At 40.6% G+C, this 23,160-nt stretch overlaps 1 protein-coding gene and 1 long non-coding RNA gene across 2 annotated transcripts in view; one reads left to right on the top strand and one right to left on the bottom strand.

The window, feature by feature from the left end:
* dlgap1b (discs, large (Drosophila) homolog-associated protein 1b) overlaps positions 1-23,160 on the bottom strand; it is a 106,481-nt gene that overhangs the window by 23,768 nt on the left and 59,553 nt on the right. Inside the window, 4 exon segments of the mRNA XM_067577453.1 lie at positions 8,317-8,336; positions 12,322-12,501; positions 14,748-14,925; positions 22,783-22,997. Of these exon segments, the coding sequence (XP_067433554.1) occupies positions 8,317-8,336; positions 12,322-12,501; positions 14,748-14,925; positions 22,783-22,997 (593 nt within the window).
* LOC137172870 (uncharacterized) lies at positions 873-11,464 on the top strand. Its single transcript, XR_010925064.1, has 3 exons — positions 873-958; positions 1,095-1,290; positions 10,620-11,464. It is a non-coding gene; the product is annotated as an uncharacterized lncRNA (long non-coding RNA).

Genomic DNA, 23,160 nt, shown 5'->3' with positions numbered 1-23,160 from the left:
GTAAGAATGTTGAGCCAGATGGTAAAACTTTAGTAAGCTTGTTCCTGTTTGTGCTGAGCAAGGATTCTGCTCTTTAAATTGACCATGCCTCCTGAGAATAATCATTCTTTAAACTTTTTTACTGCACTATCAATTTAAATGCCTGTACATTTAAACAGCAGGCACTTCAAAAATATGCTTGTGTAACTACTGTATGCTTCTGAGAAAACATATCTCAAGTTGAATTTTGAGCCACTACTGATGGATTGGAACAATTTGTGAATGAAACTGAGGGAAACTAAGGAGCCCTCAGGGTAAAGTAGGAAGAGCAAAGAAAGTAATGGGATTCAACTGGAAAATACAATATAAGCGCAGAGAAATAATGAACTAAGAAACAAAAACATGAATTATAAAAACAATAAAGAAAAGACATTTATTGTGAACAGAGTGTAAACAATTTTACTGGCAAAACAATTCAAATATTACGCTAAATATTAGTTAAAAAAATATTATTTTCTACTAACTCACCCTTAAACTTGCAATATTTTCACTTATGATTTGATAATTAAGTGTCACTGTGACTATAAGCGCTTTCCTGGATGTAAGTGTCAACAGCTGAGCCCTCCCCGGCTCATATTCTAGGTGACTTCCGTAATTTACCATACATGATACTCATATAGTCTCGCATGACTATAGTCTAGTTGCATCACCAGAGATGTGTGTGTGTACTGCATGTGCGCGTGTCTGTGGCATGTTGAGCTCAGGAGGCTGTCAGGGCTCGTCTGAAAATAGAAAGAGGAAAGCTGGTAGGTGAGCAGGCTGGCAGCATAGCTGGCATCAGTGGCGAGCATGAGCTGAAGTGTGTGCATGACTCACTCACACACAGATGGTCGGTTAGGGACGCGGGGCCACAGACTGCTCGTCTGTCACACAGTAGGACGTTAGAGGCCCTCCATCTACCCTAGCAGGCCTCGAACTGGTAAGTGGCAGTGAGCCCTTTTCCCATAAGGCCTAGGGAGGGGGGGGGGGCTCAGCATCTTGCTCCCCTGCCCTCTGGTTGCTCACTTTAACGAGCACAGAAGTCTGAGATGAACCCCTGTGAACTCCAATTCCAGAGAGGCCCTGAGTCTGACCTAAATAACCGGATCCTGCAGAGGCTATGTTGTGATGCTGTGCCAGGCGCTGTGCTGTGTGATGCAGGCCACACCTGTCGCCCCTCCCATCAGAGATATGACACCAAAATAGCCCGAGAGCTGGAAGGTGTTCAACATTTCCCGGCTACCATGAGTGGAGGGCGAAAGCAAAGAGCATGTAAGTTAATCCCAGTATTCCCACATGGTGTCCAGTTTGGAGGGAAAACAAGTCGCAGAGGGGCTGAGAGATGACAAAAACTTTATTTGATAGAAGTGTTGAGGGTCAGCGAGAGACCTTGTATGACTCTATAGAGGGAAAAGTACTGAAAAATTCTGTTGTATTTCAATTTTAGTAACTTCATCTAATGTTTTTTAATCAAGTTTTTAATTCTGATAAGTATTACTTTGAGTGGTCGGAGGACCAGAAAGGCGCTATATAAATGCAGCCCATTTGCTATTTACCATTCAAAACAGTTTATTATTAGTTCAGACAAAATGCCAGTCAAGTGTTTGGACACACTTTCTCATTCAAGTGAATGGGAAGGTGTGTCCAAACTGTTGACTGGTACTATGTATCACAATCAATATATGTAGCCTATTCTATGTGTCATCCATTGATTATAACATATTTCATTTACTTTCATTTGAGTTGTTAATTTTTTTATGGTCTCATTTAATATTATGAACTTAAGCGGTATCGTCCATTTTCACTTGAGGCATGAATAAGCAGAAACACAGGGATGGGCGCTGATAATTTTAGCGTCAAGCTAATTAAAATAAAAACACAACTTCCGATTGGTATTTTCAAAGTAAAAGTCAGTGACGCGCGGGTACTTAATTTCCATTGTAGGCGGTATTGTGAGCTTTTAGATATTCTTATCCGGAGTTAATAAAAGGTGTAACAACTATAATTTGCTCTGCATTGTGTCTTATGCAATTTTATTTTGGCATCTTTTTACTTGTTGCCCCCATCACCGACAAATGTGACTTTTACTTTGAAGGCTACAACCAGCCGACTTCCTGCTCCGTCTCGCTTGGTGCAGCTCGCTACCATCGGTCATCATGCCTCACTCTTCACACAACAGAGGAACACAACAGCGGCTTTTTTTTTTACTCACAGAGGCGAATCCAGAAGTCACACATGCCGAGCAGCGCGCTGTAGAAACACTCAAGCAACGCCATGAAAGCTGCGAGTCCACAACACTGACTGAGCCGATATGAGATGACAGCAGGAGTCCTCTCTCCCTCTTTTCCTCTTTCAGTCTGACGATATTGGATCTTATGTCAGGATGTGGACGCGCCTTGATCGCACCACCCGCCCCCCACCACCCTCACACACACACACACACACACAAACACAAACCCACACACACTTTCTGCACTCTGGGTGGGACAGTCCCGTTCACAGTCATCTAGAAAACTCTGCTGAAATCTCCCGATAACTTTCCTACTCAGACTTAAAGCCTCTGGAATATTGCCTTGAAATAGTGAAAATGCATATATGATATCAAAGTTGAATGTCTCATTAAGCATCCATAAAAATCTGAGGGAAAACAAACGTTCATAACTATTAGAAAACCTAGTTCAAAAAGCAGCTCATTTCGCTGTTCCAGACCATTTCTCTGTGTAGGCGTGGCAGATCACGTTTTGATTGACACCTGCACCAGCTACTGGGGGTTGGCTAACCTACCTGCCAACACCTATTTTTAACCCTTTCTCAGCTGTGCTCTCCACTGGTATTTTCCCCCTTTAATCTCCCGATTTCACAGTGGTACAAATCAAATGGGTGTTTCTCCGTTTCTGTGTAGGATATGTGTCATGGTACCTGGCAACCCAACCCAGAGGCAGAGGTGATGCATGTGCAAATGACCCTGCCTGACGTGTGTCACTGGTCACTGCTTGCTCAAGCCCTCTTCTCCAAGTAGGTCTGTTGCAGTGCTCTACCTGACACATCTACTTTCCTACTGACACATACACTTGGTTAGGTTGAAGCTTCATTTATACTCCTGAGTGGATGCGTACATGGACAGCTGCGGACACCACTGACAGGTAGTTGTTCTGTTTATACTACTTTCTGGGGTCAAGGACGCATTCCACACATGCACGGTAGATCGGTGTCTACAGGGAGACAGCATTGTGGCCGTGTGGACTGGTGTGGACAGGTCTGCGCAGACACAACAAATTGCAGGTACATGGCTGTCTGCATGTCTGCACCTATGCGCACACCGTCTGATGACGAAATTTACATCAAGCGGACTGTAGCAGACCCTCGCTGACTCGTGGATGGGGAGACTATAATTTCAGCTTTAGGGATCAGTAGTGAGATGGTTAGGGTTAGAGGTCAGGGGGGTGTGTCGTGTAGTAAAGTAGGTGTGTCGTGTAGGTCTGCAAGACTGCAGATAGACTCTTCTCTTCCGCTCTGCTCAGTTAGCCACTAATGAACAAGAGGAGAGGCTGGTTTGTCTCAGCTAAGCTTAAAATAATTTGCCAAATTTTAAGATATGTGGCAAACTCAGATAAGCATTTAGGCTACATACAGAAAGCTTTTGTGTTATTAGCTTAACCAACATGCTGTACTTGTGTAAAACGTGCTGGCGGTGGATGGGACACTGCGGGCAAAGCAGTTGAAAATACCGCTTTTCCTCATGTTTACGCTGGTTGAACAGGTGGTTTGATAAAGTACTTATTGGCTTTTTACTTGCAACAGTTTTGTTGCACTTACAGTAACGACTGTAGTTGTCATCAACTTGAGTAAAAATGTCGCCAGGTAGCTATGACATGTAGCTAACAACTTGGTTTCCATGGTAAAGAGCCACACTTCTAACTCGCTGAGCCTCTCCTCCGACACAGTAAATAAACTACATATATTACATGTACCATTATCACTAAAGAAGCCGGGGGAATAGCTAAACAAGACAAGACACACCGAACAAGAGAGAGCAGGAGAGCAACAGAGAGAGAGAGAGGGAAACCACCGCTAACTGCTAAGCTAAAGTGACTAGTAGATCTGAAAAGCATGTAAACAACTGTGATTAGCGAGAAACTTGCTAAAAGAAGGAGAGCTAAGAGTGCTTGAGCAGAACTGGTGTACGTTTAAATGTACAGCGGATAATTAGCTGCAGTAATGAAGAATATAGCAAAATTAAGTTGAGATGCAGAAACGCTACCAATGACACTGCAATCCACTGAGGTCAGAAATACTGTCTTTAGTTCACATTTCTTGAGCAGAGCCTGACCCACCAAAGAAATATTTTGCCAAGCCACACACACACACACACACACAACCCCCCAACAAAATCTCCCATTTTATGTATATATTTTTCATATTTTGTGTAATTATTATCTGTCTAAATTATAGGCTAAATTTTAAAATCAAAGTTTTCTCTGTACTGCCAGGTATGTGTTTATGTTGAAGAATACTTAATGTCTTTTAATTTATTTAGTTAAAAACAATCAAAATTAGCCTTTAAATTCTCCACATGTAAATGTGTGTAATTATACGATATAAACTCATACATATTTCCAGGAATGTTAAAAATGTTAAGTTTTTAGTTTGCTGTGTAAACTGTATACACATTTTCTAGGAGATGTGACACTATAAATAAATTTAAGTTGAAATTTATCTCAAGGATTTACTCAGTGACAGACTGACATAATCTGTCTTTTTGATACATCAAACACAAACGGAGTGATAATTTCACTGAATTAAATGCAAAGATATTCAGCCAAACTAAAGATATATAGTACTCAGACAGTCTAATGACTGCCACCTTGTGGTTGAAGTAAACTGAAGTTTGGTTGATATTGCACTGAGCATTTTCATACCCAGAGAGCAAGGACATAGTGCAGGTTATCCCTTGGTATTGCCTGTAATGCTTATATTAAAGAACATAATTGATTTTCTTTTTACAGTAGGGTTTGATGGGGTTAAGATCACCTTGTGGAGGTCATAGTGTACTTACATTGCATAAAACACTTTTTATAACACCAATTTAGATCTCTATCTTATCCTTTTCATTTTATGTTGCAGGACTGAACTTGCAGAACCGATCACAAGACAGATTATACTGCAAAATGCAATGATACCTTGATTGCACTTTATTCAATCCCACGCACTGTATGTTTACCTTGAGTCCTGACCTTGTTTTGAAGCCATCACTCTGTTAACAAACACAACAGTCAAGCAGATGGCCAAATCCTCAGTAGCCAACTGCAGTGGTATGGAACACAACTCAGGTCAGTGTTATCAGGACCAATAGCTTTGTTAAACCTAATACTGCCACAGGGACCTTTCGCTTGTTGTTCTTCTCAAATCCACCTTAACAGGGGACCCTCTCAAAACACATAAGACAACACACACAGGGCCCTACAGCGGCATTTTTCTTTGTTTCTGTTACATATAAGTCAACTTGGCATATGACAAACAAATTTGAGCTTCATTCTTAGACATTTGCGTGGGCTGGTGAAGGTGTGAGGGGTGATCTGGTCGAACACTGGGCATGATCTTGATTTGACCAGACTTTAGTGGTTTACATCTGTGCCACTTATATTTAGAGCACAGGGAAATCCAGAAATATTTACTCTCAAAGGTTCCCTCAGAACAGCACTTATGGAAAAATGCCAGTGATGGCAGTCATTGTTGTTAATTGGGTCAAGCTGTCTGGTAGTTTTCATCCACCCACTCACACAACTGCCGTAGGAGGGAAGGGCAGAGGTGGAGTGCTATGTTACACTGAGCCCCTGGGGGCAGTGTTGTACAGGCTTTATTTCATCCTTTACTGTACTGAGGAGCTGGAAACACACAGGAGTCCCTGTGATCTCAATACTGAAAAGCCTACAAATGCTGCAGTGAATTACATTTTCTACGGTTAGTGTTCCAGATTTAAAGGAGCATATTGAGGATTTTATTTCAAGTCACTCTATACACACATTGGGAAAATGTTGCTGGCTGAAATTCATCAGGAAATATGAAACATTTCTGTTCTTTCTCTATTGCACAATTGTGGATGCTTTTAACATAGTTATTCATTAAGCTTAGCTCCAGCACCTCTAACAAGTTTTATTTGGTGAGCAGTGATCTTTATGAACTGCTGGATATCCTATTTTTAAATAAAGCTAATACAACTATTAAAGCCCCCCCACACTCAAAAATATATTTTGCTTATTGTTACTTCACTTGGATGCTTCACTATGCAGAATGATGTATGTGTAGAATAGACACCAAGAGGCTGTTTTTACATTCATCTACTCAAAGGAGAAATTTTCTCTTTGCTCACCTTAAATCAGAGTTTAAGAAGAAGAGAAGAAGTAAGTTGTAATATGGTAGTAATACTGGGCCATGACTGGCTTCGAAACTAATTGTGATGTCACAAATCATGCTTGTAGGTACATGTCTTAAAAGATTTTTGCAGCTAAGGGACAGCCCATTTTATTTTTTACATCCTCACTTTTTTACATGATTGTTACTGAAAAAGCAAAACAAATGAGGAATAATGGGTTGTGCTGTGAACAATGTCTTGTGTATTCATATACAGTATGTTATGCAATGCTACTTCACCATAACCTGATGGGCCAGATGGTTTATTACACAGAACCATCTGAGAAGTTGTCCTTGAACACTGTTTGGGAAAGGGCAGGCACTTTCAAAAAAATACCTGGCAGGTGATTGGATGAACCATCTGTCTATCATCATCTAGCACTGTTTTACCCATGGATTTATTATAAGAGCTGGATGCCGGAGCGAAAATGGCACCCATTCAGTCCAATAAGAATTGCTCGGCTGGCACGTATGCCAAAAAAGTGTCTAGCTAGGTTTGCAGGGGTATTTTTTACTGCAATACTGTGAGTGATCACTGGGAAAAATTGGCTGAGTGGAGGATCCCTATCCAGCTCTTATAATACAGTCATGGTCTTACCTTGTGAGGCAGCTGGATTTGAGAGATCATGTGAGAATCCTGATAGGATGCTGATTGGTTTGAACCACCAGTGGTTCAGACACAAGTGCATAACTTGAAGCCTGACAAGATGGATTTCTTGCGTGATCTTGTGAATCCAGCTGCCTTGCAAGGTAAACTTCACCACTTTTGTATTACATTTCCACAAAAACATCTTCAATGAAATGGTAAATCCATGCTATCACACAATATTTTGACATTCCTTTTGTTTTGTTAATTACTCCAGAGAGTATAGTGAGAGCAGATAGGAAAGTGTGCCCAGAGCTGCTTCAGAAAACTAAATGAAGAGGTGGTATTCCACAGAGTGTTTGTCAAGATCATCAGTAAAATGAGCCACAGAATGAGCTACTTAAAGGATGCTTTATTGAGCGCAATGCCTCTGTTCAGGGCAGTAGGAAATTCACAACCATTAAATTAAACATGGTCCTGTAGCCTATTAAAGGAGCTAGGGGAGGAAAGCAACTCTTTTCAGCCAATCCCTCAGCACCTCTGAAAAATAGATGCTGGTTGAGGTTGGATAATTGACAGCAAGTCAGTGAGCCAGCGAAACTGAGGGTGAGAGGAAGAGAAACAGAAACGATGGCACATTTCCCAGACTTAAGATCTGTGTGTATACTCTTCCTAATTGAAGGTCAATTCTCCCTCTTAGTGAAACAACAGGTTGATTTATCCACACATCTAACAGCTGTTGTGAAAAGGCGGGGGGATCTAGCAGTTGTGTAAGAGGCCAAGGAAAGGAAAGACAAAGCAAAGGGAAGAGGTGATGAATATGTTAACTGGAGACGACGCTGGGTGGAGGAGCCAGGGCTTAGAGGCAGTAAAATCCTCACATTAACCGATTGCTATGGATTTTCCCAAGCTTTAGAAAGAGGATCTGCTCCAGATTTTGTTAAACCGATCCAAAGGACCTGATGTTTAGGCCAACATGTCTGTCCGAGGCAATAGTTATATGTGTGTGTCTGTGTGTGTGAGTGATGTGCGGGTTAGCATGCGTGTGTGTGCCAGTTTGAGTGGGCAGAGAAGCAGTCAATAGCAGCCACAGCCACTTGACGTTCAAAGAGTAGAGATCAAAGGACAGCCCCTTACTTCAGTCTCCTTCCTCAGGATTAAAAAGATCATCAATAATAATGGGCTGGAGCAGCGCAGTGGGCAAACTGGAGAGCAGTAAAAGCAGAAGCTGATAGGTCTCTCCTGTCTGTGTGTGTGTGATATTTTGGCGGTTTGCCGAGGGGACAAGTGGGAGCAGAAACCATAAATGCAGGCTGTTTTTCTGGATCTGGTGCCTGAACCATCCTTCAGAAACATCATGCAATATTCACCACAACAACGTCTTCACTTCTCACTTTGGGCTCCCAGCCGATTTCCTGTGAAATGTATGAATTTGTGTTTGTGTGTTTGTGTGTGTGTGAGCGTCTGCATGCATGCTTCTCCTGCATTGTGGAACAACAAAAATAAAAAGTAAATGCAAAAGCTGTGACTGTTTACTTGGCAGAAAGTTACTGTGCTGTCAGTTATGAGTTGTTTTTGTATGGGAGAGCAAACGACTAATGATAGAAGATTATATATGCATACTGTACAAGCCAATGCATGAGAGCTAATTTTTTCTATGCCTATTGTTAGACTGCACTTGTCCTACACTGTTGTATCCAGTGATGTTACAGCACATCTCCATTATGTATACATGTTATGGTGCACTCGCTCCATGTGGGAAGGGAGGTAGTGATGGCAGCTGCCAGTCATATTGTCTTTTTGCTTTTCTCTAATTCATGAAGATTCTAGCTTTCTTACTATGGTTTTCTTTGGCATCAATAAATACTAACACAACACAAACATTAGCTATAATTCTTAAAAGAGTACCAAAAGTTATTACCCCAATAACAAATTACAAGATACTATTAATGGCTACTAATAAGAGGTGTAATTTGAACACTAAATGAGGTTAAAACATACTGTACTGGCTACTGCTCAGCCTGTGTAAACAGCTCTGCATGTCTGATGATGTCATCAGGGGTTATCTTGAGTTAGTTTTGAGACATCAAAAAATTTGACAGATTGCATTATTAACTGTTGGCATGGGGGAAAAGAGAGGGCATTTAACAGGCAGTGGATGGTCTAATTAAAGATGTTATTCAATTGCATCGTGGGAAATGTAGGATCTAATGTTTTTGGAGCTTGCCCCATACTAGGGACTACAGTTAAAGGATAGGTCTGGCGATTTCGATATTTTTCTTATTGTCTACAAATCCCATGTGCAGAGCCAAACCAACAATGCACTCATCCTACTTACAAGTATTGTGTGTGTATCCAAAGCCTGATATATCGTATTCCTCTGTGCCGTAGACCTCTGTTGTTGTCCAAATACTATTAAAAACACATCAGCTGAGTGGAGCAGTTCCTAAACAAGCTACAGTAACCACTGTTTTCATTGACGATGGAGTATGTCATCCAGTGCCACGGTGCGGCTCATTGACGTGTTTTTAATAGTTTTTGGACAACAATGGAGCTATACGGCACAGAGGAATACAATATATCCGGCTTACACACACAATACTTGTAAGTAGATTAATTCATTGTTGGTTTGACTCTGTAAATGAGATTTGTTGACAAGAAGAAAAGTATAGAAAATCGCCAGCCAAATCTTTAAAGGATATCTGGGCCTCCACTGTCTGGATTTTTGGAGTACCCCTTTAAATTATGTGCAGTAGTAGTCCAAGCACAGTTATGTCTTTTTATTTATCTTTTTTTGTTTGTTTATCTGTTTAGTGAGACAGGGACATCTTAAGGACTGTTCTTGTTTTTCTTTGAATAAATAAGGACTTTCATTTTGCGTATGGACTGGTTTATGTGTAATGACTTTAAATGAAGCTTTTAAAATATGCAGAGCAGGACCAGAACCCTGAGGTTATCAATTAAATTATATTCATATTATGCATAAGTGTCTGGTGGTGGCACTTTATATCCATGCTACCAGCTGTGGCAAAAGCAAGATGTACATTTTCTGTGCAGCTCTTCTCCTTTCAATATTTCATATACAAATAAAATGTACAGTCTCTATATATATATAAGTAGAAAATAATCTGCTTCATCTTGGTTTACAGGGGTGTTAATTGAAGGGGTCTTTGACCACCTGAGACCCGCCCTGTATTTTGCACACTGTGTGAACAGTATGTAAAAGTCAGAAACTGCTAATTACTGTAACTCCCACATGACATGAATGTGGCATTAGTCCATGTGTTAAAAAGGTGGAGAATAAGGCAGGAAAATTGTAGTCAGACTGAGATCTTTTCTTATTCTCCCTCCAGTCTCTCTCCCTTCCTCTCCTCTTCAATCACAGCCTTCCCCCAGGAGGAGAAAAAGCAGAGGTAGCTAATTAATTACAGTGACTGACGACTCACTGGTGAAGATCTAAGGAGGCGATGAATTGTGCAGTGGTAGAACTACGACAGTAATCTGTAGCAATCCGCTACCTTCACTACCAACCACGGTGAACTGCTCTCCACAATACCTCATAATATATCACTCGCTCCCACTCTCCCTGTCTCGTTCCTTTCAGCCTCTGTTGCAGCTGATTCCAGGATGCAATAAGGTCGGCAGCAAATGAAAGTCAAGGGTCAGGAGAATCCAACAGCCAATCATGAAGAACCATGCGAGCCATTCAGAGGATTGCCCTCAATTGGAAGCAGCAGCATGATGTTGGATCATCAGTGACCACACAGTAGACTAATACTAATAACCCTAACCTCAACGCTGTACTTCCACAATGTCCATTCATCATGTGACAAACTCAGGTGCCAAAAATGGAGGTTCATTAAATTACCACTACTGCTGCTGATGTGTGTGCCACACACATGCACACACACACCTCTTTCTACCTGACATGGGTTTAAATGTGCTACGTTTATATTATCAGCAAATGATTATAGATAAAGAAAATTGTCTCTGCTAGGTGTGTGAGAGACAGTTGGGAGAAATTAAAAAGCAAGAGTGCCTGTGTCATATGTAGCAACAGTGGAAGTAACACCATGGAGCAGCTGTCTAGCTAGAAAACCAGAGTTTAGGGTGTACAGCAGTCCACCTGATAGATAGTCTTCATTATCTCTTCCTTCCTCAGGGGAAGGAACTCCGAATGTCCCTCTCTGTATCTTATCAGTCTCTTTTTATAGATCAATAACTACCACCACACAATAGAGCAATCAACTGAATTCTCCACCACCTTTAATTGTGTTGTAACCCTGGACTGCCAATAGATGTGTGATGAGGAAAATACTGGGCTGCAACTTAATATTTTGACTAATTTCATTAATTGGAGAAAGAAATATGATGGAGAAAGTCAGTTGAAGCAAATCTTAAACAGCATTAAATAAACGTTTGCTCACAATCGATGGCAAACCCTTTGAATCGATCGAACCAGTTAAGCCATTCTTCTAATTTGCAGTAAATGTGTTTAATTAGCTGACTGTAACCTTGTCGGCTAGGTTTGGAGGAAATGCTGTCTTTTAATTGGCATAATTAAACAAGAATGAAGGAGAAAGCCTGTGTGCGTCAGGCGATGGTGACTCAACGTGCACAATGTAAGGGAATGACGTCTGGATTTGCAGTAGGAAACACAGTAGCACCCAGTGCTGAATGCCAGCACCACTCAGCATCAATACTGCATGCAGTAATGCTGGAAAGCCAAGCGCTCCAGACCATGAGGCACACAAGAGGGCTAAAATAAGACCTAACAGCCACTGAGCTTTACAGCTCAAATAAGCTCTTATGTGGGAAAAACAGTTCTGCATTCATCATATTGTATCTGTGAAGGAAACTGGGTCAGATTGATAATAATGCAGAGGGTTTGGGTTTGCAAAGTGAAACTACTCCACGGTCAGCTAACCAAGGCAAGTCTTTCCTTTATGAAAAATACAGATTGGTTTGCAATGTAAGAGACTTTAAAAGAGAGAATTAGTTTGATGACCCTTGATCCAATGTCCAATCTTTAAACAGTCTCTCCTTGAAGTAACTGCAGTACTACTTCTGTGTTGACACTATACACATGCTGCAAAACTTAGCCACAAAACACATCTATAATACATATTTTCCATGCACACACATCAATTTATAATGTGCCATGGATTATGTACTGTGTGTTCACATGTCCATGAGCACATGAGTGTGTTAATTGTATTTTCCCACCGACCTGTGCTGCTCTGGATGGTTCTGACGGTGGTGGTGGTGCGCGGGGGTGAGTTGGTCCTCCTGTTGCCCACCACGACGCCTCCCTCCTCCTCCTCCTGCGAGCAGCCTTTCTCTATGGCACGCACGTAGCTGTGGCTCCGCATGCGGAAGCAGCCGGGCATGGGCAGGTCCAGGGCATCCACCGCCTGCGACTCCATCTCACTGAACACTGACTCACACACTGCCTCGATCTGCCCGTTCACCTCCACCTCACTTACCTGTGAAGGAGGGGACACACATACAGACATAGAGTATGTGCACACAAACACGCAAACAAAAACACACGCAAACGAGCATACACAGCCATGCACAGGGGAAAATAAAAATGAAAAATAAAAATGCACAGGTGCACACCAGCATAGTGCGACACAAGGGAGAATGGACAGCATATTTCAGAAGCAAACGCCAGGGAAACAACTCTTAGTGCCACAAGATTCAATGTTACAGAGAAATTCCACTGATTAAATCTTCACTAGGCAGCAGTTTTATACACAAACACACCTAATCACAAATTGGATGCGGCAATGGAAGTGAGTGTTCCAGTCTCGTAATTTGAGATATGCAGATTCACCATATTTGCCAAAGATAAATTCTGTTTGATGTGGACATTTGTCTGCCCACAGAAAGTAACAAATAATCAGGTGAGTATTATTTTACTCAACAGTGAGAGGAGCCTCTCTGACAAAAACTAAGAAAGTTAATATAAAAACATTATATTAACTAAACTGAATGGTAACAAGTAAACAGACCTTTATGCGTAAAAAAGGGGTTCTCCCCCTTTAAATAATGCATTTGCAGTGACCAGCTTCAGTTTACACACATCAAATCACATAATTTCTATTACGTAAGTTGAAATTGATCAAACTTTTAACTTTGGACAAAAGTGTGCCAAATGAATAATAAATAAATGCAAATGTTATACCTCTCACTGGTATTTAAATTCAAATTTCCAAGCTGCCTTGTGTAGCTTTAAGCCATATATTGGATTTAAAAATATATATATATATTCATGGAAAATAAAAGAATGTCCAAGGAGTGCAGAGGGGGAGGAATCACTGTAGGATAAAACTTCAAAGGGCCATACAACATAATGAAATACTACAAGTGCTGTTATCAAAGGTGAGGATTAGGAAGTGTCAATGGTAAGACTACTAGAGTTGAAAGGTGACTAGAGGAATCTAACTATATCCCCAACTAGTGCAGTTTGGGTTTTAGGTAACTGAGTAGGCTTCAAACCAGGGTCTTTAAGCTACAGACTTGTGAGAAGAGATTGGTGAACGTGTCACAGACTGGGTTGTGTGAGGGCAGACAATACGAAGCTCCATACCATTCCTTTAAGTTGCCCTTGTTCAGCATTCTTGACAAATCTGGTGTCATTGTCAAGGTTGTAGTTGAAAACAAGTTATGCAAGTGGACTGCACAGGGAGCAGGATATTAGGAATGGGATGTGGCCAGGGACTAAAAAAAGTTGGTTTGGGTATTTGTCAGTGAAGAGAGTGAGAGAGAAAGTGAGTGTACAGTCAGACAAGCATGAGTGTATACTGTAAAGCTTGGAGTCAGAAAGGTTTGTGGACCTCGACGTGACACACGTGTCAACCAGCGCAAATTTGATAGTGGGTGAGTAAGATAGAGAGCCTAGCAGCACCTCTTTTTATTCAGTGGCATTTTTGTAGATGCCAGGTCCACTGTGTCATTCTCCTCTGGGCCTACTCCATGCCACGACTTGAAGGGATGTCTCAAGGGTCCATCATTCAGCCAGTGAGGCAAAGTGTAGCCTCTGGGCTTTGGAGGGGAGTTCATATCCCCTTTACCCCAGGCAAAAAGGTAAGCTAAGTTTCCCTGTCACTCCAAATAATGTAGAGTATGAAACTGTGTCGTGCTCAAAATACAAAATGACTAACACCTTATTTTGTGGCAACAACAGACCTCCCCTGTTGAGTGTTTCTACTCTTTCCTTGTCAATTCTTCAATATGTTCCATTACCATCAAATCAAGGCATATGCTATTCATCATTTGGAACCAATCCCCATTTCAGCTATTCATAAGATTCATATGGCTGTGTGTTATTTCTTGCTTTTCATCTCTTATATAGCAGATGCCAAATTGAAGAGAGCATTTTTAGCCTGTCATTTTGCTTCATAAAATATGCCGAGGAAGAAGGAGCATATTACGGTAAAAGAGGGGATAAGGGGGGTTCTGCATACCCTCCTGTTTAATTAGCCAATCTGAATATGCCTGTAATCATCGGAGCTCCAGAAAACAGCACACAGACGTATACACTAATTGGGAGATTGGGGGTTTTCGTACTGTTCATACTTTGCCGGATGGTGACCTGATTGTTAATTCAGGCCTCAGGAAGGCTACGGATGGGATTTCCTCCCTCCTGCACGACCTTATTGGACCTAGCAGTGGAGGTACAGGGGATGTAGGGGCTGAAAGGTACGGGCCCCTGGGTGCCACTGACCTGGCTGATGGTGCTCATGGCTCTCATGTAACTCTCGTTTCGCGAGCGGAATTTAGGCGAGGCCAGCAGCCCTGCCGGGTCCAAGCTGTCCAGACTCCTATTGATGGAAACCTCACTCACCGCCCGCAGATAGCTGTGACTCCGGATCTGCAGCTTGGGCGAGTGCTCTGTGGAAATCCTGTCACAAGAGAAGGAAAGAGAGAAGAGAGGGGGAACAAAAAAGACGAAAATGTCAAAGCAGAGAAAAAGGACTTGGTATAAGGTGAGAAACAAAGCAAGATAGAGGCAGGGGAAACAGAAGGAGAGATAAAGTAATGAAAAGGGAGCGAGAGAAGGTATTTGCAAAGTACTTGGCAGCGTGTATGAACCCAAAGATACGGATCAATCCACAATTGCTTCAGGAGACACCCTTATCTAATCAACAAGCGCAGAACTATTGAGAAACACTTGGAGTAGCTTAGGTAGTCTGTCCTTGAAGCACCTTGTAAGCACTTTCTAAAACACTTAACAGTGAGAGCACTCACACAGATATGTCAGAAGAGGAAGAGTGTATGTGTGCCTGCGAGGTATACTGAATATAGAGACTTTCACATAAAAAAAGAGACAAAATGTAGACACAAAGAAGACCTACAGATTGACACGAAAATACACACACATGCACAACACATCCCATCTCCAAGGAAGATGAATAGGTGTCTCATTAGTTCTCTACTGCCTCCAATCTGATCGCTCAGCATGCTTCACGCCTATGCGCATGTGAGTGTTTGTGTACGTGTGAAAAAGTCTGTGTGTGTAGGTTACGGAGCAGTTGGATGCAAGCTAAACAATTCATTAATAAGGGGAAATAAAACCTAAAAAGCTGACTCGCTTTCCTCCTGATGAACATCGTGGCCTACTAAACCGACACACAGAGAAACAAAGTGCACAGGAAGAGATGAATACAACTCAGATTAAGTTTATTCTCTGATCATCTGTAAAGCATAATGGCCCAATACTTCCTTTATTTCACACTCTGTCTCTCATCTTCACTCGTGGGTATATAAAAACATTTATACAAACAGGGACATACTGTACATATACACACACACACACACAGAACTCTTATGACTCTCTGCCTCCAGGTCAGGTCTGCTATAATTATGTATTTCATCCTTAAAATAGAGCTGGGTTACCACAGCAAAGCAAACTAGATTACTCATTCTTGGGTGAGTGAGGAGGTGGATGACGGTGTAGAGAAAAAGGGTAGTGGAAGGACAGGAGAGTTATTGTGATGGGAATAAGGGTGGCGATTTTGAACTAATCTTTTACTCATTTTAAAAACACATCTCCATGTTGCCAAACTGGCTTCCTGCGGAGCCTAAAAGCTACTGTATAAAAGTAAAGTCTTTCAATGGTTATTCACGCATGTTAGTTCCTTTTATCAACACAGTTCATTTGGAGGTTTTCATACTGAGGTGTCTAGTAGCAGCACTGTGCTTTTAATGCATATTTAAATCAGTGTTTCTTGGACAGAATGTGTGGTTTGTTGTTCAAAGCTAAATAAAGCATATACTGTATATAGATAAAGCATTGACAGGCATTCTGACATTTCAAAAATACAGCTGAAGCGATTAGTTGATTAATTGATCAGTCAACCAAAAAAAGTCAATTTGCAACAGCTTTAACAATCAATTAAATTGTTTAAGCCTCTGTTTTGCCAAGTCACTGCTTCTCAAATGTGAATATTTGCTGATACAGAACATCTAGATAATAAACAGAAATTCTTTGGGTTTTGGACTGCTGGTTTAACAAAACAATATTTTTCATTATTTCCTTATATTTTATTGACCAAACAATTAATCAATTGATTGATAAAGTAATCTTTAGATTAATCAACAATCAAAATAATCGAATAATCTTCCCAGCCCTATTCAGCTGAATACGTGAATTAATAATACAGATAGTTAAACTATTAAAATGGAGTAGAAAAAATATAATTCTTTACTTTTTCCCTTGAAAAAAATATTTCAACATTATGGGAATCTTGTCTGAAGTCTTGTGGTCACATGTGGTTGCCAGGCAACCAGCTGAGACTCTAGGAGGCAACTGCGGCTGGCCAAGATATAGTTCAGCACATAACCCCCCTGGAAAGCCACAATATGTTAGTTCTAACGTCTAAGACATCAGCTAAATATTCAGCCATGAGTTCGGTAATCTTTTAGATAACACTAAGCTACGCTTTCTGTACTCAACAACAACAAACTCCTCCCAGCACTCCTCTCTCCAACTCTTTCATGGCTGAATATTTGGCTGATTTTGACAAGAACTCAACTTGTCTGAGATTTAAGAATGAGACTCCTCCTTTAGTGAGACTTGCTTAGACACAATAACAAACAGAATGGATCGAGCGAATGACAAAGAAAAATGTTTTATTTCTCTGTATGGTCCTTTCCATAATGTTGTCAGACACTCATTACAATCTGAGCCTGTCAGTGGCAAAAACAAGCACTTTTTAGTGGACGTACATTTATGGGGTGCTATTGCCCCGTCGGATTATATTGAAGCCCGTTTCGCAGCTGCTGGCTGCAGTGCTCTCACTCAATACTGGATCGCTTTCAAAAATTGTTGTCCCCATTAGTCACTTAGACACAAAAAGATGGGGAGATAGGGTCCCTGAAGTTTCCCTTAAGTATCTATCTGTTCTGTACTTTCCCTGTGCAACATTTCCAATTTTCCTCACATTTCCTATTATCCCTCTGGGGCTCCATACTCTCATGAGTTGATTGAAGACAGAGATGAGAAGGTACATCATTCAGCCCAAGAGAAAAAAAAAATCACATTTTATATATCCCAAACCTCAGAGTTTGATATGAATCATCCATATCAGCCACCTGGAGTCTGTGACTGTGGGTGATGCACAGAGGAATCGAGTCAAGGGGGAATCTACCTACACCATTATCCCTATCCACATCTCTTGATTTCCCTGTGGGACTGATTATAGGCAGGGCCAATGATGTCTATTGTGGCAACTTGAATGGCAGACCTACTCTGTAATCAGTACCACATAGGGAGGGAGGTCAGGATGTCCCAGGGTGTCCCTCTATGGAACAAGTGACATTAATGAACACATGTTCCTCTGACAGTTAGGAATCAAGGCTGTCTAAAGCTGCCAGTAGATTTCTACTGAGGTCAAAACTCCACCAACACTAGGAGTATATAGAACAACTTCATTGTTAGACCAACACATTTCAGCTTGTGGCCTTCATCCGGATCATCATGAAACACATTACAAACAACATTTAAATAGGGCAAGTATGAAGCAGAAAAAAGTTTAAAAAAAGGTAAAAAATATAAAAGATAACATATACATCCACACACATATCAGCCAATGGGGCACCTACAAAGGTGGGTTGGGTATAAGGTCATGTGGCTTCAGGCCAATCGTTGTCCCAGACTGGCAGAGAGGCAACGGTGAGTGTCCGATAAGGGACATGAGTGACACCATATTTGGTCCATAAACTGGATAAGTGCAACTAAGGAGTGGCACTTGAGTTTGTGTAGAAGAGGCCTTAACCCAAAATGTGCCTATTTGATGTGGCATACTTTAAAAACACTTTAATTAAAAAAAAACTTTTTATGAAGTGCTATATATAGAAAGAGTAGGAAGAGCAACAAGATACATCATAAAAAATACATCAAGGAAACCACTACAAAACCACATGAGAGATATTTAAGAACCACTATAAAAACTCATTAATTGAGAAGTCTTCATTCATGCCCCCTGGAAATAAACTTTTGAAATAGAAATTCCAAAATGCTTCTCTCTTTTTCCTGAGAAAATTGACATTACCACCTCTTTGGCTGGACTTAATCACTTTTATGCCTATAAAAAATAGAGATGATATGTGGTGTTGCTTTTCATTGAAATGTCTTGCAACAGGAGTGGTTACATTATTCCTCTTAATGGAGCTCCTATGTTCAGTGATATGCTTTTCAGGGAACAGGATGTCTTACATTTATGTTTTATCACTTGGCAATTGTATCATATAGACAAAATTTTTTGTTTTACAGTTAATAAAATCTAAAAGTTTTTATAGTGGTTCTTAAATATCTCTCATTTATGTGGTTTTGTAGTGGTTTTTATGATGTATTTTTTAATGATATATCTTGTTGCTCTCCCTTCTCTTTCTATATATAACACTTCATAAAAAGATTGTTTTTTACATTTAAGTGTTTTTTAAGTATGCCACATCAAATAGACACACAGACTTTTTTTTTTTCTGCTTCATACCTACCCTATTTAAATGTTATTTGTAATGTTTTTCATGATGACCCTGATGAAGGCTACAAGCTGAAACACATTGGTCTAACAATAAAGTTGTTCTATATGCTACAAGTGTTACTGGAGTTTTGACCTCTTTAGACTTTTTCACTTCTCCATTCACCTTGGAAGTAGGTGAAATTGTACCAGAAACCCTTCCTCTGCTTCTAGCAGATTTCTACAATGTTACGGAACATTCTTGTAATCCTAGATCTGTTTTTTTCTCGTCTGTCTTCTTCCCCATCTTCTGCATCATCTCACTTTTTCGCTTCACCTTGTCTTTCCTGTCAGTCGGTTCCTCCTGCTTCCGCACTTGAGAACACTCTCTGTCGAACTTCCCTATCCTCCATATCCTTGTACCTTCTCCTCTTTCTTCTTTCTGTCACTCCCCCCGCCCCCCCCCTTAGTCACTGCCTGAATAGGAGTCTTCCAACTGTGGTTGGAGAGATGGACGAACAGAAAGATGTAGATGTGATTACTGCAACCTATTATTCAGGATGACAAGTTCAATGTTCTCGGTGAGACATAAAAACACAAACACGATAAAATCTAGGCCAGGAATAAATAAATATGTGGAAAAAAGAAAGACGACTGTTAGTGAGTGAGGGAAACAAGAAAGGATGTCATTTTCTCCTGAGCTTGTTTGTCTGCCAGGAATAATCCCAGCTGTTTAAAGACAGGTTTTATCCGCTATGTGTTTTATTGGGGACCTATTATGCTTTTCCTTATTTTCAGTCATATGTATAATGTCACAATGGCAGATGGTCGTATTAAACATGGCCAAAGTTTCAAATAATGAGGTAAATGTATATAGAAGTGATCCATGTAAACAAAAAGCACCGGCTTCAGACTGTTCTGCTCTTTACTTTTAAACCGAGCTGATGTCAACTCATGACGGATTTCTTTATATGGTCATCTACTCCACACACAGCCTGTGGAGGTGTGCTGGTTGTCTACAGCTCTTCATCAAACATTATCATCACTGTGGCTGTTTTTGCTTGTACTATTCCTCCCTTCATTATTTCTAACCGATCCGCTGAACAAAGAGCTCCAAATACCTCCAAATCTTGTTGTGTAGAATTGTTTTTATATAATAATAGTGCTCCTAATGAAGCTCTGCTAATTTGGTGAGGAAAACGTTTCATTTTCTATAGATTCTTCACAATAAAAATCTCCTGTTATTTAGTCATGTAAAAGCTTTTACTATGAAGCAAGAAAAGCAGGAAATGTTGGGTTTTCATCAGCAGTAACTTAACACGACATGACTGATATGTGCTGCCCCTCGCAAGGCTTCCTGAATCAGAACAGAGTGGGCTCATCAGAAGGGGGGCCTTAAAGACACAGGAGCTAAAACTGCCTGTTTCAGAGAGAGGTTGAACTGAGGGGCTGCATAAGGAGCCAATCTAAGATAAATTAGGATTTTTTTAAACTGTGAATCATGCAAAGCTGCTCTAGTGCAATGCCATATTTGTGTGTGTGTGTGTATATATCTATATATATATATATAGATATATATATATATATAGAGAGAGAGAGCTGGAAATGAGCATAATAGGTCCCCTTTAATAAGGAGGAAGGTTAGCACTGGGTAAAAGTAAACAAATTGCACAACTTCTGAGGAACAATCCTTCGCTAGTCAAGGACACAATGGTCACAAAACAGGCTCTGAAACATATGGAACAACAAAGCTGATTATTTAATCATTGTGGAGTATAACACAGACTTGTGCCAGCTCCCAAAAGCACAGTGAGAAAACAAGATGTCAGCTGCTCCTGCCTTTCTCTATCTCCAATGTGCAGCACTGCAGTTTGGTTTGTTCTACTGGGTTCCATCAGATGATGATGGCGTTCCCCAAGCCAGATAAAAGTCATTAGTGGGCCCCAAGCTGTGCCACTTGCACTTACATAAGTGTGTGTGTGTGCTTGTGTTTGTGCAACCAGTAACAATGACTGAGCACCCACTGGTGTTCTTCTCATCTCTGAATATTACACAGCTAATTAGTCACAGCCCTGTGCTGCAACATAAGATGTGTGTCCCCAATTCTTCCACTGTGTCACTGCAGTATGATGTTCAATATCTTCACTGAATGTAAGTTAATATTATATTAAGACTCAAGTTAGGTCACATTTTGGTGGGACGGCATATGGCATAACAATGAATTAAAGAAATTTAAAAATGATTACAATTTGGGTTTTATTTTTCTATCTATTATATATGATAACACTGTGCGGGCTCAAAATAATTGCTTACAACAGATGTTTTCAATGTCAATTTTACCAGTCTCCTTTGTTTTCTCTTCCAAGTTTAGTTAACCAGGGAGTTTGTTTAAAACCTGTCTCATCATCTTACTTCTTAATGTTGCCACCTTATTCCAAGATCTCAGCAATTAACTTAATGAGTATAATGTAATTACTGATCACAATGATGGATATGAAATGTTAAATGTTTAAAACTATGAAATCAGAATTTTTCTTTAAGTTCAAGCCATGCAGTAATTATTCTTTTGTTATATTCACTTGAATACACACAATCCAGAAGCACCTGCCTGTATCACTGCCCAATGAAGTAAAGTAAAATTATGGATTACATTTTTACTTCTCCCAATTTGAAATAAATTCTAAAATTTGAATAGCGTATTTGTTCAGAAAGACATATGAAGTCAAAAAGTGTTATTACTGAGCTTCTTGTGTTAGCCAAACTAACTTGATTGGACTTAATTGTGGACGATACTGTCAACTTGATGTGTTTCAAGACTTTGTTAAGTCAGAAACCTTTTTGATGGATTCTAATGCTGCTGAATATTTCATAAAGTCACAGTGAAAAGAAAATGCTGCTGCGTAGAGAAGGCCTTATGCACAACTTGGTGATAAAAGCCCATCTTTTAATCTCTTATCTCTCAAAAAGAAATTCTGAGGGAAAGAAAAGATATTTGATGATGTTCTCAATCCACAATGAATTTCTGGAGAACATAGCATTTATTTTTCAAGAGCGTTTTCAGTGCATGAACAGGCATTGTGTATTTTCAATTAAGGCTCAGTCTGTTTAATGTGTTTGTGTGATTGTAGAGATACAGAGGCCAACTATGGAAATAGAAGTCTGTGTCTGAGATGTAAACACAGAGCAGGTAATTAAACTGTGGTCAGGGACTTGCACATAAGCCAGACTGCTGCCGGGTAGACGCTTGAGTAACACTGACTGCCTCCATCTCCTTCTGTTTGTCGACTTTCTCTTTTTCTTTCACCTCCTTCATCTCTCCCATCTGTTGTACTCAGACTGCACAGACTGACCACAGATTTCAGAACACAAAAAGTGTGCTGAAAGCCATCATGTAAAACATCATGTAAAAAAAGCACGTATACAAGCTTAAACATAATATACAAGCAGGAATACTGTTACAACACATATGAGCACACCACACATTGATGAAACAGTCAATAAACAGAAAATTAATCAACAATGTTTAGGTTATCTATCAAGAAAACCCCCCCAAATATTTGTTGGTTACAGCTTTGCAAATGTGGGGATTTTCTGCTTTCTACTTAGAAATAAATATTTTTGGGTATTGGACTTGTTTATTGGTTATTTCAAGATGCTACTTTGGACTTTGGGAAAATTTTGAGGGCATTTCTCACAATTTTGTCACATGTTATATATGACTGATCAATTAGTCAAAGAATCAACAGACTGATAAAAAAATGAAAATGATCCTTAAATGCAGCCCTAACACACACTCACTTGAGCGTGGTCATCTCGGTGAGGGATGGCTGTGTAGCCTTCAGGTAGCTGGCCCGCCGTGCCTGGACCTTGGGTGAGGGTTTGGGGCTGCAGTCCGAGTCGCCGCTGTCTTCTTCTGCCATGGCCTTGATGTAGCTGCCGCTTCGCATCCGCCGGCACGGGATTTCATCATCCTTCCCCAGCGGAGAGAAACTGCTCCAGTCATCCTGAGGCACCTGTAGAGATGATGGGCGATAAGGTAAAGAGGGAGCGAACGCAGGTCACCCTCTAGACTTGAGAGCTCATACAGATGCACTTACACATGAATAAAAGGAAGGCTGCCACATTTTCTCCCCTGCCCTGAAATAAATACCTGTATCACACAGTGCACTTCATGCC

Source organism: Thunnus thynnus, chromosome 21 (genome assembly GCF_963924715.1).
Source record: "Thunnus thynnus chromosome 21, fThuThy2.1, whole genome shotgun sequence".
In the NCBI taxonomy this organism is placed as follows: domain Eukaryota; kingdom Metazoa; phylum Chordata; class Actinopteri; order Scombriformes; family Scombridae; genus Thunnus; species Thunnus thynnus.
This window is presented reverse-complemented; position numbering and strand designations above follow the sequence as displayed.